Here is a 17,035-nt window from a genome sequence, read left to right as displayed (position 1 = left end):
GGTGCGGTGCCCAGAACTGAACGCAGTCTCCAGATGGGGTCTAACCAGAGCTAACTGAAGCATCACTCCCTCCCCTTTCTATTCCATCCAGGCTCGTGTGGGTCCATTTACTCAGTTGCTGCGTTGGCACAACTGAAGGGCAAGCATCTTCAGTGCCCAAGTACCGACTTGGACAACATAACGTGTAAAGGACACCCATGGGTGAACCTGATGCCCCTCACTTGGGTTGCCAACCCTCCAGGATTGTCCTGGAGTCTCCAAAACTTAAGGGTTAATCTCCAGGACACTGCTCTGAGGAGCCCAGGAGAAAAATCATCGCGGCCTTAAAAATTGTTTTTAAAATTTTCTTTGGACGCTTTTGTAATAAAAGGGGAAAAAAGGCCCTGTGACTGACAGTCAACAATCATCCAATCGGATAATGAAGAGTCTATTTGCTTTCCGATTGGCCGTGGGAAGGCAGGGCGCAACGAGGATAGGCGTGTTGGGCGGCCAATGGCGGGAGTGTGGGGGGGTCGAGGCCTTTAGAGGTCATGCGATGACACCTCCAGGACTATGTCCAACCAGAGTTGGCAACCCTAATTCCCATCTAGTTGACTCTTAAACTTGCCCAAAAACCAGGGATGGGCACTGAGTGCCAGCATCGGCCGAGAACAAATCAAACAACAAACATTAAAGCAGACAAGAGGCAGCATTCGTAGAGCAGGTGTCCTGGCCAACATCTCTCCCTCAACGGGCACCAGATTAACTGGGCATTCGGCCCAGTTAATCGCGGTTTGCAGGGTATCGATGGCACAGACTGGCAGCCACGTTGGTCTCGTGGCACGAGCTCCTCGTCCGAAAAGCTAACAGGTCCATCCTCTCCACCGATTCTGACCAACCTGATGAGCATTTCCAGTATCTCCGGTTCTCATCCCCTTTAACAAAGTCTTTCCTCTGTGAAGTCTCAGTAATTCTCCTCACCCTTCAAAAAGGACATTCGCAAAAGGTAACAAGGGGAGAGAGGATATGGCCTGCCCCAGCCCATCTGCTGCTGAAACCCTCATCCGTGCCTTGGTTCCTCCAGACTCGACTATTCCAATGCTCTCCTCTCCGGCCTCCCATCTTCCACCCTCCATAAACTTGAGCTCATCCAAAACTCTGCTGCCCCGTATCCTAACTCGCACCAAGTCCCGTTCACCCATCACCCCCTGTGCTCGCTGACCGACATTGGCTCCCGGTCCGGGAATGCCTCGATTTTAAAATTCTCAGCCTCGTGTTCAAATCCCTCCATGGCCCTCGCCCCCTCCCTATCTCTGTAACCTCCTCCAGCACTACAACCCTCCGAGATCTCTGCGCTCCTCCAGTTCTGGCCTCTTGCACATCCCCGATTTTAATCGCTCCACCATTGGCGGCCGTGCCTTCAGCTGCCTCGGCCCTAAGCTCTGGAATTCCCTCCCTCAACCTCTCCGCCTCTCTCTCCTCCTTTAAGACGCTCCTTAAAACCTACCTCTTTGACCAAGCTTTTGGTCACCTGTCCTAATATCTCCTTATGTGGCTCGGTGTGAAATTTTTCTGATTGCGCTCCTGTGAAGCGCCTTGGGACGTTTTACCAAATTAAAGGCGCTATATAAATGCAAGTTGTTGCTGTCGGTGTTTTGTTCGCAGGTGATTTCCTATCTGAAAGCTAAATGTTAAGTGCTTTACTTCCGTGAATGTAGAGCCGAGGTAGGGTTTCAGGAGCGGTCCTCCCAGCACCACACTAAATCCGCGAGTTGCTGCCGGAGACCGCTCGGCCCCCACCCCCCCGGACTCTCCCGGGGCCCTCGGCCGGCTTCCGAACAGGCGGTCTTGCTGCCAGCTGCTGGTACGAGTTACCCGTGAGGCCACGCCTGCAGCCCGCAGCCCGCTGATACCACGCTAATGAGGCCGGGTCAAATATGGGCACAGGGGCTTGGGGGCTTCATTTGCTCACCAGCTAGTCCGCCTTCCGGAAGATAGGAGGAACTTGGGGGACGGGGGAGCGTGCTAGATCACAATATCCAGCCCACACAATGGGGGGGGGGGTCTTCTTAAAATTGCCATTGCGCTAAGTTCTCATACTAGAACAGTAAAGGTATACTCCTGATCGTAAGGGACACAGGGCCCATTTATGGGAGCGACCACTGTAGCTGAACCCACAAGAATAACGACAGGAGAACCATAGGTTGTAATTTTAATCATGATGAGATGCTCCCTCTGCACTGCCCCATCAAACACTCCCAGGGCAGGTACAGCACGGGTTAGATACAGAGTAAAGCTCCCTCTACACTGTCCCATCAAACACTCCCAGGGCAGGTACAGCATGGGTTAGATACAGAGTAAAGCTCCCTCCACACTGTCCCATCAAACACTCCCAGGGCAGGTACAGCACGGGTTAGATACAGAGTAAAGCTCCCTCTACACCGTCCCATCAAACACTCCCAGGGCAGGTACAGCACGGGTTAGATACAGAGTAAAACTCCCTCTACACTGTCCCATCAAACACTCCCAGGGCAGGTACAGCACAGGTTAGGTACAGAGTGAAGCTCCCTCTACACTCCCATCAAACACTCCCAGGGCAGGTACAACACGGGTTAGATACAGAGTAAAGCTCCCTCTACACTGTCCCGTCAAACACTTCCAGGGCAGGTACAGCACGGGTTAGATACAGAGTAAAGCTCCCTCTACACTGTCCCATCAAACACTCCCAGGGCAGGTACAACACGGGTTAGATACAGAGTAAAGCTCCCTCTACACTGTCCCGTCAAACACTTCCAGGGCAGGTACAGCACGGGTTAGATACAGAGTAAAGCTCCCACTACACTGTCCCAATAATATATCTTACCCCAACCTCAAATGGGCCCTCCCTGTACAGATTGACACTTCCTGTCTACCCACAATGCCACGCTATGGCTCTCTGGGCAAACCTGCCAACGCCCTGCCAATTCTCACCACATCATGACCAGACTGTTGCTGGGAGCCAGTGCCACCTGAAACCGCAATGAAAGCTTGGCCCAAAATTGTCCTTGTCTCGCTGTCCTAAAAGGTCAGCGACACACAGTGGAGAGGGTGGGCTTCCTCCCGACCATAACTACGGCGGAGAAGCCTCAAGAAGCCCCCAGCGTTCAAGCCGGACGTGCTGGGGACGCCCCCGGGGGGAAATCTCACCGCCCTCCGATAACTCAGCTCTAGGGTCAAGGGTCGCCCGCCCAGCTCTGAGTACCCACCAGAGTCACTTGATTGATGCCTTTCGGTGGGCACCAGTGGAACATGCCAGTCGAGTCCAATTTCACTGCCTCTTTAGTTGCTGCAGATTCCAGCCTGCAAGACAAAAGACAATCGGGGGTGGGGGAATAAAGTGACCTTTGGCCCCCCCCCTCCCCCGGACTCGGAGAGCGACGGTGCACCGCCCTTGCCGAGAACGAGCTTGACGAGGGCCGCTGCTTTCGGGGTTTTAATGGCGGAGGACTGCGCCCCCACGGTGAGTGTCGCGCTCCGAGGGGACGCGGCTGCCGCTGCCCGCCATCTTGGCGAACCTGGTGACATCGCTGTGGAGAGGAGGCGCCAGGCAACACTGAACCCCATAAACGTCCAGTTGGGATTTCGAAGAGTCTCCCTGTGTGGATCGCCAGGTCAGCTTGGCTCAGTGGGTAGCGCTCAATCAGAAGATTGTGGTTTCATCTCCCAATTTATCTGGGCTAACACACCAGTGCAGTATTCAGGGAGTGCTTTAGAAGGTGGTAGCACAGAAGGAGGGCATTGGCCCATCATATCTGTGCCCGCTTTTTACTAGAGTGATCCAGGACTAATCCCACTGCCCCACTCTCTCCCCATAGCCCTGTATCAATCCCAAACGAATCCCACTGCCCCGCTCTCTCCTCATTGCCCTGTATCAATCCCAAACTAATCCCACTGCCCCGCTCTCTCCCCATAGCCCTGTATCAATCCCAAACTAATCCCACTGCCCCACTCTCTCCCCATAGCCCTGTATCAATCCCAAACTAATCCCACTGCCCCGCTCTCTCCCCATAGCCCTGTATCAATCCCAAACTAATCCCACTGCCCCACTCTCTCCCCATAGCCCTGTATCAATCCCAAACTAAACCCACTGCCCCACTCTCTCCCCATCGCCCTGTATCAATCCCAAACTATTCCCACTGCCCCACTCTCTCCCCATAGCCCTGTATCAATCCCAAACTATTCCCACTGCCCCACTCTCTCCCCATAGCCCTGTATCTATCCCAAACTAATCCCACTGCCCCACTCTCTCCCCATCGCCCTGTATCAATCCCAAACTAATCCCACTGCCCCACTCTCTCCCCATAGCCCTGTATCAATCCCAAACTAATCCCACTGCCCCACTCTCTCCCCATAGCCCTGTATCAATCCCAAACTAATCCCACTGCCCCACTCTCTCCCCATAGCCCTGTATCAATCCCAAACTAATCCCACTGCCCCACTCTCTCCCCATAGCCCTGTATCAATCCCAAACTAATCCCACTGCCCCACTCTCTCCCTATTGCCCTGTATCAATCCCAAACTAATCCCACTGCCCCACTCTCTCCCTATAGCCCTGTATCAATCCCAAACTAATCCCACTGCCCCACTCTCTCCCTATAGCCCTGTATCAATCCCAAACTAATCCCACTGCCCCACTCTCTCCCTATAGCCCTGTATCAATCCCAAACTAATCCCACTGCCCCACTCTCTCCCTATAGCCCTGTATCAATCCCAAACTAATCCCACTGCCCCACTCTCTCCTCATAGCCCTGTATCAATCCCAAACTAATCCCAATGCCCCACTCTCTCCCCATAGCCCTGTATCAATTCCAAACTAATCCCAATGCCCCACTCTCTCCCTATAGCCCAGTATCAATCCCAAACTAATCCCACTGCCCCACTCTCTCCCTATAGCCCTGTATCAATCCCAAACTAATCCCACTGCCCCGCTCTCTCCCCATAGCCCAGTATCAATCCCAAACTAATCCCACTGCCCCACTCTCTCCCCATCGCCCTCTATCAATCCCAAACTATTCCCACTGCCCCACTCTCTCCCCATAGCCCAGTATCAATCCCAAACTAATCCCACTGCCCCACTCTCTCCCCATAGCCCTGTATCAATCCCAAACTATTCCCACTGCCCCACTCTCTCCCCATAGCCCTGTATCTATCCCAAACTAATCCCACTGCCCCACTCTCTCCCCATCGCCCTGTATCAATCCCAAACTAATCCCACTGCCCCACTCTCTCCCATAGCCCTGTATCAATCCCAAACTAATCCCACTGCCCCACTCTCTCCCCATAGCCCTGTATCAATCCCAAACTAATCCCACTGCCCCACTCTCTCCCCATAGCCCTGTATCAATCCCAAACTAATCCCACTGCCCCACTCTCTCCCCATAGCCCTGTATCAATCCCAAACTAATCCCACTGCCCCACTCTCTCCCCATAGCCCTGTATCAATCCCAAACTAATCCCACTGCCCCACTCTCTCCCTATAGCCCTGTATCAATCCCAAACTGATCCCACTGCCCCACTCTCTCCCTGTCGCCCTGTATCAATCCCAAACTAATCCCACTGCTCCACTCTCTCCCCCATTGTCTTGTAACTTGCTCTGCTTCAAATTTCCAATGTATCCTTCAAAGTTGCAATGGTTTCAGTCTCAACTGTTCCCTGTGGCAAAGCATTCTGTGCTGCAACAGCCCTCGGCATGTTGTAGTCTTTTGACGAGATATCAAACTAAGGGGCAGCCTGGCCTCGGATCAATTTTAAAGACCCCTACGTGAGTATTTGAAGGAGAGCAGGGGTGTTGTCCCCGCTGTCCTGGCCAACGTTCCTCCCTCTACCAACCCCGCCAAAAAAAAATGGTTCTCCGCTCACCCATCTCATTGCTCGTTGTGGGATCTTGCCATGCGCAAAATGGCTGCATGTGGTTCAAAAAAAACAAATTAATTCAATACGAACTGCTTCGGGATGTTTCTGCAGCTTGATAATGAGATGTTATCTCAAACAATCTTTGTTTTCTTTTCCAGAATCTCTGTAAATAAGCTCCAGGCATATTGACATTGATTGAGCATTTCAATCCTGATTGAAGCACTGAGGGGCTTCGACTGATCGTGCTCTGATATCTTCATAGTACCTGAGTAAAGCTTCTGTCTCAGACGCAAGAGAGAGGGAAAGGGGGACAGTCATTTCACCACCTTCACCAGAGTGATAGACCTGGGATTTTAAAATTCTCATCCTTGCGTTCAAATCCCCCCAGGCTCTCGCCTCTCTCCCTATCTCCTCCAGCCCTACAACCCTCCGAGATCTCTGCGCTCCTCCAATTCTGGCCTCTTGCGCATCCACGATTTTAATCGCTCCGCCATTGGCGGCCGTGCCTTCAGCTGCCCAGGCCCTAAGCTCTGGAATTCCCTCCCTAAACCTCTCCTCCTTTAAGACGCTCCTTAAAACCTACCTCTTTGACCAAGCTTTTGGTCACCTGTCCGAATATCTCCTTTAAAAGCTCGGTGTCAAATCTTGTTTGATAACTTTGATAAATTTTGTTTTTTAAACTAAAGGACACAATTCTAAAAGGGGTACAGGAACAGAGAGGCCTGGGGGTATATGTACACAAATCGTTGAAGGTGGCAGGACAGGTTGAGAAAGTGGTTAAAAAAGCATTTGGGATCCTGGGCTTTATAAATAGAGGCATAGAGTACAAAAGCAAAGAAGTCATGATGAACCTTTATAAAACACTGGTTCGGCCACAACTGGAGTATTGTGTCCAGTTCTGGGCTCCGCACTTTAGGAAAGATGTGAAGGCCTTAGAGAGGGTGCAGAAGAGATTTACTAGAACGATTCCAGGGATGAGGGACTTCAGTTACGTGGATAGACTGGAGAAGCTGGGATTGTTCTCCTTGGAACATAGAAGGTTGAGAGGAGATTTGATGGAGGTATTCAAAATCATGAAGGGTCTGGACAGAGTAGATAGAGAGAAACTGTTCCCATTGGCGGAAGGGTCAAGAACCAGAGGTCAAAGGTTTAAGGTGATTGGCAAAAGAACCAAAGGTGACATGAGGAAAAACTTTTTCACACAGCGAGTGGTTATGATCTGGAATTCACTGCCCGAGGGGGTGGTGGAGGCAGATTCAATCATGGCCTTCAAAAGGGAACTGGATAAGTACTTGAAAGGGAAAAAAAATGGAGTGAGATGAGGAAAGGGCGGGGGAGCGGGACTAGCTGGATTGCTCTTGCTTAGAACTGGCATGGACTCAATGGGCCGAATGGCCTCCTTCCGTGCTGTAACCTTTCTATGATTCTATAACCCTCCTGTGAAGCGCCTTGGGACGTTTTACTGCGTTAAAGTTGCAAGTTATTGTGGTAGCCAAAACCAGGGAATCTGGGAACCGGAGAAGTGGAGCTGCTTGGTGTCGAGCAAGGCAAGGCTGGCAAAGGCAGCGCCACCACTGGCGGGAGCGGGCAATGTACAGCACAGAAACAGGCCATTCGGTCCAACAGGTCCATGCTGGCTTTTATGCTCCACACGAGCCTCCTCCCTCCCTACTTCATCTGACCCCATCACCATATCCTTCTATTCCTTTCTCCCTCATGTGTTTATCCGGCTTCCCCTTCAATGCATCTCTGCTGTTCGCCTCAACTACTCCTTGTGGGAGCGAGTTCCACATTCTCACCACTCTCTGGGTAAAGAAGTTTCTCCTGAATTCCTTATTGGATTTATTAGCGACTATCTTGTATTTATGGCCCTTAGTTAACTCTCCCACACAAGTGGAAACATTTTCTCTCCATCTACCCGATCGTAATTTTAAAGACCTCGATTAAGTCACCCCTCAGCCATCAATTTTCCAGAGAAAAGAGCCCCAGCCTGTTCAGTCTGATAGTTATAACCTCTAAGTTCTGGTGTCATCCTTGTAAACGTTTTTTTTACAGCTTCTCCATTGTAGCCTTTTTATAATTTGGAGACCAGAACTGTGCACAGTGCTCCAAGTGTGGGCTAATCATGGTATATGGAGACCAGAACTGTGCACAGTACTCCAAGTGTGGTCTAACCAAGGTATATGGAGACCAGAACTGTGCACAGTACTCCAAGTGTGGTCTAACCAAGGTATATGGAGACTAGAACTGTGCACAGTGCTCCAAGTGTGGTCTAAACAAGGAATATGGAGATCAGAACTGTGCACAGTACTCCAAGTGTGGTCTAATCAAGGTATACGGAGACCAGAACTGTGCACAGTACTCCAAGTGTGGTCTAACCAAGGTATATGGAGACCAGAACTGTTCACAGTACTCCAAGTGTGGTCTAACCAAGGTATATGGAGACCAGAACTGTGCACAGTGCTCCAAGTGTGGTCTAACCAAGGTATATGGAGACCAGAACTGTTCACAGCACTCCAAGTGTGGTCTAACCAAGGTACATGGAGACCAGAACTGTGCACAGTACTCCAAGTGTAGTCTAAACAAGGGATATGGAGACCAGAACTGTGCACAGTACTCCAAGTGTGGTCTAAACAAGGTATATGGAGACCAGAACTGTGCACAGTACTCCAAGTGTGGTCTAACCAAGGTATATGGAGACCAGAACTGTGCACAGTACTCCAAGTGTGGGCTAACCAACGTATATGGAGACCAGAACTGTGCACAGTACTCCAAATGTGGTCTAACCAAGGTATATGGAGACCAGAACTGTGCACAGTACTCCAAGTGTGGTCCCGTGTTAGTCTCCTGAGGAGGTCTATGCGATTTTTTGCTGTGGCCCGTCGGAACTGTCGATCGATGCACAGTTCTGGTCTCCATCAAAGACGGGCACCTCAGCACCTCACTCTACCGCAAGCCCACAGACAACCTCACGATGCTCCACTTTTCCAGCTTCCACCCTTACCACGTCAAAGAGGCCATCCCCGATGGACAGGCCCTGCGAATACACAGGGTCTGCTCAGACGAGGAGGAACGCGATGGACACCTACAGACGCTGAAAGACGCCCTAGTAAGAACGGGATATGACGCTCGACTCATCGATCGACAGTTCCGACGGGCCACAGCAAAAAATCGCATAGACCTCCTCAGGAGACTAACACGGGACGCAACCAACAGAGTACCCTTTGTCGTCCAGTACTTCCCCGGAGCGGAGAAACTATGCCATGTTCTCCGCAGCCTTCAACATGTCATCAATGACGACGAACACCTCGCTATGGCCATCCCCACACCTCCACTACTCGCCTTTAAACAGCCACCCAACCTCAAACAGACCATCGTTCGCAGCAAATTACCTAGCTTTCAAGAGAACAGCGTCCACGACACCACACAACCCTGCCACGGTAACCTCTGCAAGACATGCCAGATCATCGACACAGATACCACCATCACACGAGAGGACACCACCCACCAGGTGCATGGTTCATACTCCTGTGACTCGGCCAACGTTGTCTGCCTCATACATTGCAGGAAAGGATGCCCCAGAGCATGGTACATTGGCGAGACCATGCAGACGCTGCGACAACGGATGAACGGACACCGCGCAACAATCGCCAGACAGGAGGGTTCCCTCCCAGTCGGGGAACACTTCAGCAGTCATGGACATTCATCCACCGACCTTCGGGTAAGCGTACTCCAAGGCGGCCTTCGAGACACACGACAACGCAAAATCGTCGAGCAGAAATTGATAGCCAAGTTCCGCACCCATGAGGACGGCCTCAACCGGGATCTTGGGTTCATGTCACGCTACACGTTACCCCACCAGCGAACAAATGTTATCTGTTTTTAATATAACGGGTCAGTTGCTGTCTTTTCTATGTTTCTACCTCACTATCTCTGTTTTTTTTTGTTTGTTGTTTTTTTTTGGTGATTTGTATATTCTGAGACCTTGCAGGTAACACCTGTCTGTCTGCACACTGATTGCCTTGGCAACGGGCAGTTGAAAAAACTGTCTGTAATCACCAAGCATTGTTCTGTGAATTATAAATGCGATTTCATTTCGAGGATTTCATTTCGTTCACCTGAGGAAGGAGGAAGCCTCCGAAAGCTTGTGAATTTAAAATAAAATTGCTGGACGATAACTTGGTGTTGTAAAATTGTTTACAATTGTCAACCCCAGTCCATCACCGGCATCTCCACATCACCTGTGGAGAGAGAAACAGAGTTAAAGTTTCAGGTCGATCCTTTGTCAGAACTGACGCGAGGTCCTCGAGCTGAAACGTTAACTCCGTTTCTTTCTCCACAGATGCTGCCTGACTTGCCGAGCTTCTCCGGCATTTTCTGTTTTTATTTCAAATTTCCAGCATCCGCAGCATTCCGCTTCTGATCCAGAGACCAGAACTGTGCGGAGTGTTTATAATGGGAAAAAGTCGGCCGCAACAGTGTGACAACGGGAAGTAGGATTTGCGGACAGGAATTGCGAGCAGATTTGTATCGTATCCCGGATGCGTGGCTCTCATCTCCTTCCGTGAATAAAACCCCGTCTCGCCCCCGCGAGCTTCCAGGGAAGTTCGGTTGCCGGAACGGGAGCAGCGCCGGAGAAAGTCCCCGCCTTTCCTTCCCCTTGTAATGTGAATCTTTGCGGAGAACATGGCTTGAACGACACGTGTAATACTGAGCACGCTCGTGGCCAAAACCCCTCGACCGTGCCTTCTCGCTGGAATGCCCGCTCCACTGGCCCGAGTGCCCGACCGCCCACGCCTGAAGACCCGGGCCCCATGCCAAGTTGTAGGGGCCGTGGTCAGGGGGCTGCCCTCACCCGTGCCTGCCTGCAAGAGCGCCTCGCCCACCCCGAATCGGCAGTCAGATTGCCGCCACCTCATTCCCATAGCGACAGGACGGCCAATCAGCTGCGTTCCTCCATCGATTACCTTGCCCCACTTCAGGCCGTCGGTGAGGCTGATGCCAGCTCTCCCCGCCCCCCACCCCAAGCCCAACTCCCCTCCCCTCCCAGCTCTCTAGCCGACGACCCCGATCGGGTGAAGGACAACCTCTGACCTCAGTGCCGAGCCGGGTTCACCATCGGGTCAGTGCGGCCTTCAGGAGCTGATCCGTGTTCCCACCCAGTGAAATGGTTGTATTTGGCCATCGTGACAAGCTGACATGTGACCAGCCAACTAAACAGAGCCAAAATGGACTCCCGCTCGATGACAAAGCAGCAATGCTTCAGACACGGGAAGCAATGTTTTCAAACGCGCATCATTTGAAGGACGTTCTGCTCCATTCCGAGCCTCGCAAATCTGTCAAGAGGCCGAACAAGCACTCCGTCTTGCCCCCTGACCCCTATGGTCGACCTACGCCCTTTCGAGGATTGAGACGGCTTTCTGTTTGTAGCGTTACCACATTTTTTTTTCCGAGGGAGTGAATTTGACAAGCTCTGATCGACAGAGCTGGCTTTGGGCCCACCACTTTCCCCCTCGCTTAATTAAATTAAGGCTGCGGCCTGTGAAACAGCTCGAGTCAGGCTGTACAAGCCCGTCCCTTCAGCGTGTGCCAGCGAGAAGGAAATAAATCCTTTTTGTGAGCAATGGGCTGCTGCATGTTGTTGGGTGTTCAACTGTTAAGACAGCCTGTTGGCCCCAGAGTCACTCAGTCTCCCTGGTCTGATTGGTTTTGCTCGTTTTCAGCTTCTGATGAGATCACAAAGTACAACAGATAACAGAAATCTTTCAAGGTGGCAGGAAGAGCTGATAAGGCTGTTTTACAAAGAGCGCCTGGGCTTTATTAATAAAGGCATAGAGTACAAAAGCAAGGAGGTTATGACGAACCTTTATAAATCACCAGTTAGGCCTCAGCTGGAGTATTGTGTCCAAGTCAGGAGCGTGATGAATACTCTCCACCTGCCTGGATGAGTGCAGCTCCAACAACACTCAAGAAGCTCGACACCATCCAGGACAAAGCAGCCCGCTTGATTGGCACCCCATCCACCACCCTAAACATTCACTCCCTTCACCACCGGCGCACCGTGGCTGCAGTGTGTGCCGTCCACAGGATGCACTGCAGCAACTCGCCAAGGCTTCTTCGACAGCACCTCCCAAACCCGCGACCTCTACCACCTAGAAGGACAAGGGCAGCAGGTACGTGGGAACAACACCACCTGCACGTTCCCCTCCAAGTCGCACACCATCCCGACTTGGAAATATATCACCGTTCCTTCATCGTCGCTGGGTCAAAATCCTGGAACTCCCTTCCTAACAGCACTGTGGGAGAACCGTCACCACACGGACTGCAGCGGTTCAAGAAGGCGGCTCACCACCACCTTCTCAAGGGGCAATTAGGGACGGGCGACAAATGGCGGCCTCGCCAGCGACGCCCACATCCCACGAACGAATAAAAAAAAAACCTGGCATGCGGAATTGCCTCATCAAAGCTCTCGAGTAAATCAGCAGATCGCAAACCAATCAGCAGGTACCCTGTTCTCCAGTAACATTTACAGGCCAGCCGTCCGGACGAGGGCGCCTCGCTTCGAAACCGAGGGGACGGGGAGAAGGAAACAGCCGCCCAGGGGCGGAGTGGCATATGCCCCCTGCGGGAGCACTTCATCGCTCGAAGGTCCTGGCCATCTCCGTGACCGCCACTGCTCACCGTACCTGAGCACGGAGGGGGCTCTTTGACGCCTTGCAGTCTGGGGCCGAGCGAAACAGATCCAGCGATAAACCAAGGCTGGGGGGTGAGAGCAGGGGAACGGGATTAGGTGGCGAGCTCTTTCAAAGGGCCAGCACAGGCACAATGGGCCGAGTGGCGTCCTTCGGTGCTGTACGATTCTATGATTGCGATTCTTTTCCATCTGGGTACTTGAGTGGAACTCCTCGTCCTACTTTGCCTGTGCAGTGCAGAAAGTTGAGAGGAGATCTGATCGAGGTGTTCAAAATGTTAAAATGATTCGGCAGGATGGATACGGAGAAACTATTTCCTCTGGTGGGGGGGGAGTCAAGAACGAGGGGGCCGACAATCTTCAGATCAGAGCCAGGCCGTTCAGGAGTGAAATCAGGAAGCACTTTTTCACAGAATATGGAACTCTCCCCCTCAAAAGGCTGGGGGGTCAGTTGGTGCTTTCTTAAGAACATAAAAGAACATAAAAACCGGGAGGTATTGCTGCAGTTATATAAGGTATTGGTGAGACCGCACCTGGAATACTGCATGCAGTTTTGGTGTCCATACTTAAGAAAAGACATACTTTGCTCTCGAGGCAGTACAGAGAAGGTTCACTCGGTTAATCCCGGGGATGAGGGGGCGGACATATGAGGAGAGGTTGAGTAGATTGGGACTCTACTCATTGGAGTTCAGAAGAATGAGAGGCGATCTTATTGAAACATATAAGATTGTGAAGGGGCTTGATCGGGTGGATGCGGTAAGGATGTTCCCAAAGATGGGTGAAACTAGAACTAGGGGGCATAATCTTAGAATAAGGGGCTGTTCTTTCAAAACTGAGATGAGGGGAAACTTCTTCACTCAGAGGGTAGTAGGTCTGTGGAATTTGCTGCCCCAGGAAGCTGTGGAAACTACATCATTAAATAAATTTAAAACAGAAATAGACAGTTTCCTAGAAGTAAAGGGAATTAGGGGTTACGGGGAGCGGGCAGGAAATTGGACATGAATTTAGATTTGAGGTTAGGATCAGATCAGCCATGATCTTATTGAATGGCGGAGCAGGCTCGAGGGGCCCATTGGCCTACTCCTGTTCCTATTTCTTATGTTCTTATAACATAATAAATAGGAGCAGGAGTAGGCCATTCGGCCCCTCGAGCCTGCTCCACCATTCAGTCAGATCATGGCTGATCTTCGACCTCAACTCCATATCCCTTGATTCCCTTAGAGTCCGAAAATCTATCGATCTCAGTCTTGAATATACTCAACGACTGAACATCTACAGCCCTCTGGGGTAGGGAACTCCAAAGATTCACAACCCTCTGAGTGAAGAAATTCCTCCTCATCTCAGTCTTGAATGGCCGACCCCTTATCCTGAGACTATGGTCTCAAGACTGAGATCGATAGATTTTTGTTGGGTGAGAGTATCAAGGAACACAGAGCTTACGGCGGGTAAATGGAGTTGAGGTGCAGATCGGCCGCAGTCTGATTGAATGGCGGAGCAGGCTCGAGGGGCTGAATGGCCTCCTCCTGTTCCTAATGCTCCTTTTCAGACTGTAAGTTGCCCCTTTGAGCAGGTGTTGCTTCCTTTAAAGAGAAGGAACTTTCATTGGGTTTGGCCAATCACCCAGTTGTCCAGGCAACGAGGGACAAGGCAACAATGAGGCCATGTCATCATTGCCCCCAGTCTGTGAACAAATGGAACAAAAAAACAAATATATCAGTCCAGTTACAAGCACAAGTGCTGACTGCTGTCGAGGGTTTTCACTGGGAATGGCATGTGTTATGAGGGCCTCTCCCGGTCTTGCACCTGAATTATTTGACCAATGGACCTGGAAGGGTCTGCCTCGATGATTTGGGACCCCCCCTTGAGAATGTTTCCACTTTGAACTGTGGCCAGTCCCAAGCAAGGGCCTTGCACGGCCTGCAAATGGGTTGGTGGTTATTGAACGCAGACAGTGCTGAGCAGAGAACAGTCAGCTCGGATTCCCAAAGCCTGAAGATTAACACCACAGAGAGAGACTCTGCCTCTTCACATATTACCAGACCAGATATAGGGCCAGTGATTCGAACACTCAAGGGTTAAGAAAGCGTTTCACAGCAGGGTCCACGGTGTAGATTCCAGGTCTGTGTTTATTAAACCAGCAAAGAACTCCGCAGGGCCCAAGACAGCCAACCTCCACTTCTAGTTTCAGTGGACAAATCTATCTCTTTCTTATTCTTCAGTGGTTATTTGCGTTCCCGAAACAGTCTCACTTTCTTCGGGATAAATTTAACGCTGCAACTGGAGATGGAAGTCAGGCTGGACCAAGGGGAGCCCGACCCTGGTTATATAGTCTGGGCTAAGGACAGTCCCACCCTGGTTATATAGTCTGTGCCAAAAACAGTCCTACCCTGGTTATATAGTCTGGGCTAAGGACAGTCCTACCCTGGTTATATAGTCTGGGCCAAAAACAGTCCTACCCTGGTTATATAGTCTGGGCTAAGGACAGTCCCACCCTGGTTATATAGTCTGGGCCAAAAACAGTCCTACCCTGGTTATATAGTCTGGGCCAAGAACAGTCCTACCCTGGTTATATAGTCTGGGCCAAAAACAGTCCTACCCTGGTTATATAGTCTGGGCCAAAAACAGTCCTACCCTGGTTATATAGTCTGGGCCAAAAACAGTCCTTCCCTGGTTATATAACCTGGACTAGGGGGAGTACCACCCTGGGTATATAACCTGGGCTAGGGGGAGTACCACCCTGGGTATATAACCTGGGCCAGGCGGAGTACCACCCTGGGTATATAACCTGGACTAGGGGGGAGTACCACCCTGGGTATATAACCTGGGCTAGGGGGAGTACCACCCTGGGTATATAACCTGGGCTAGAGGGAGTACCACCCTGGGTATATAACCTGGACTAGGGGGAGTACCACCCTGGGTATATAACCTGGGCTAGAGGGAGTACCACCCTGGGTATATAACCTGGGCTAGGGGGAGTACCACCCTGGGTATATAACCTGGGCAAGGGGGAGTACCACCCTGGGTATATAATCTGGACTAGGGGGAGTACCACCCTGGGTATATAACCTGGACTAGGGGGAGTACCACCCTGGGTATATAACCTGGGCTAGGGGGAGTACCACCCTGGGTATATAACCTGGACTAGAGGGAGTACCACCCTGGGTATATAACCTGGCCCAGGGGGAGTACCACCCTGGGTATATAACCTGGGCTAGGGGGAGTACCACCCTGGGTATATAAACTGGGCTAGGGGGGAGTACCACCCAGGGTATATAACCTGGACTAGAGGGAGTACCACCCTGGGTATATAATCTGGACTACGGGGAGTACCACCCTGGGTATATAACCTGGGCTAGGGGGAGTACCACCCTGGGTATATAATCTGGACTACGGGGAGTACCACCCTGGGTATATAATCTGAACTAGGGGGAGTACCACCCCGGGTATATAATCTGGACTAGGGGGAGTACCACCCTGGGTATATAACCTGGACTAGGGGGAGTACCACCCCGGGTATATAACCTGGGCTAGGGGGAGTACCACCCTGGGTATATAATCTGGACTACGGGGAGTACCACCCTGGGTTTCTCACCTCGGCTAGGAGCGGCTCAAGTGGCTGAAGGGCCTCCTCCTGTTCCTTAGTAGTAGTAACAGGCTCGAGGGGCTGAATGGCCTCCTCCCCCGAGCTATTTTTAGGCAGAAGTTAGCCCGTACTGGAACAATACTTTGACGGATGTGTTGGGAGGGCCGATCGGGAAGTAATACCCTCTCGGTTAGAGATGACTGCTGGCGATGCTCATAGACCCATCCTGCCGATGAGGCCATGATCTAACGGAATGGCGGAAGAGGCTCGAGGGGCTGAATGGCCTCCTCCTGTTCCTTAGTAGTAGTAACAGGCTCGAGGGGCTGAATGGCCTCCTCCTGTTCCTGTGTAGTAACAGGCTCGAGGGGCTGAATGGCCTCCTCCTGTTCCTGTGTAGTAACAGGCTCGAGGGGCTGAATGGCCTCCTCCTGTTCCTATATAGTAACAGGCTCGAGGGGCTGAATAGCCTCCTTTTATTCCTATGCCCTACCAGTGCGCGAAGTTTAACCAGCTCAGTCAGAAGGTCACGGGTTCAAGCCCCGATTCCAGGCCTCGAGCAGGTCATCCAGGCCGACTTCCCAGTGCCAGTACCGAGGGAGCGCTGCACTGTCGGAGGCTCCGCCTTTCGGATGAGACGTTAAACCGCGGCCCCGTCTGCCCCCTCGGGCGGAACGGGAAAGATCCCAGGGGCACTATTCGAAGAGGAGCAGGGGGGGTGCCCTGGCCGACATTCCTCGCTCAACCAAAAGCAGTTGTTCGACCGTTTGTGGGATCTTGCTGTGCGCAAAATGGCAGCCGCGTCTCCTACAGCACAACAGCGGCGACGCCTCGAAAGTAATTTGATGGCTATGAAGGGCATTGGAGGACGTGATGAGGTTGTATGTGAATTA

The 17,035-nt window shown here is 51.7% G+C and overlaps 1 protein-coding gene across 1 annotated transcript in view; it reads right to left on the bottom strand.

Moving 5' to 3' along the window:
• LOC137336022 (calcium-activated potassium channel subunit alpha-1a-like) overlaps positions 1–17,035 on the bottom strand; it is a 140,340-nt gene that overhangs the window by 20,414 nt on the left and 102,891 nt on the right. The window contains exons 20-21 of the mRNA XM_068001525.1: positions 12,558–12,630; positions 3,225–3,318 (exon numbers count right to left, since the gene is read on the bottom strand). Of these exons, the coding sequence (XP_067857626.1) occupies positions 3,225–3,318; positions 12,558–12,630 (167 nt within the window). The remainder of the gene's footprint in view (positions 1–3,224; positions 3,319–12,557; positions 12,631–17,035) is intronic.

This window comes from Heptranchias perlo, chromosome 20 (genome assembly GCF_035084215.1).
Source record: "Heptranchias perlo isolate sHepPer1 chromosome 20, sHepPer1.hap1, whole genome shotgun sequence".
NCBI lineage: Eukaryota > Metazoa > Chordata > Chondrichthyes > Hexanchiformes > Hexanchidae > Heptranchias > Heptranchias perlo.
Note: the sequence above shows the minus strand (reverse complement) of the source record. Positions and strands in the feature narration are given on the sequence as shown.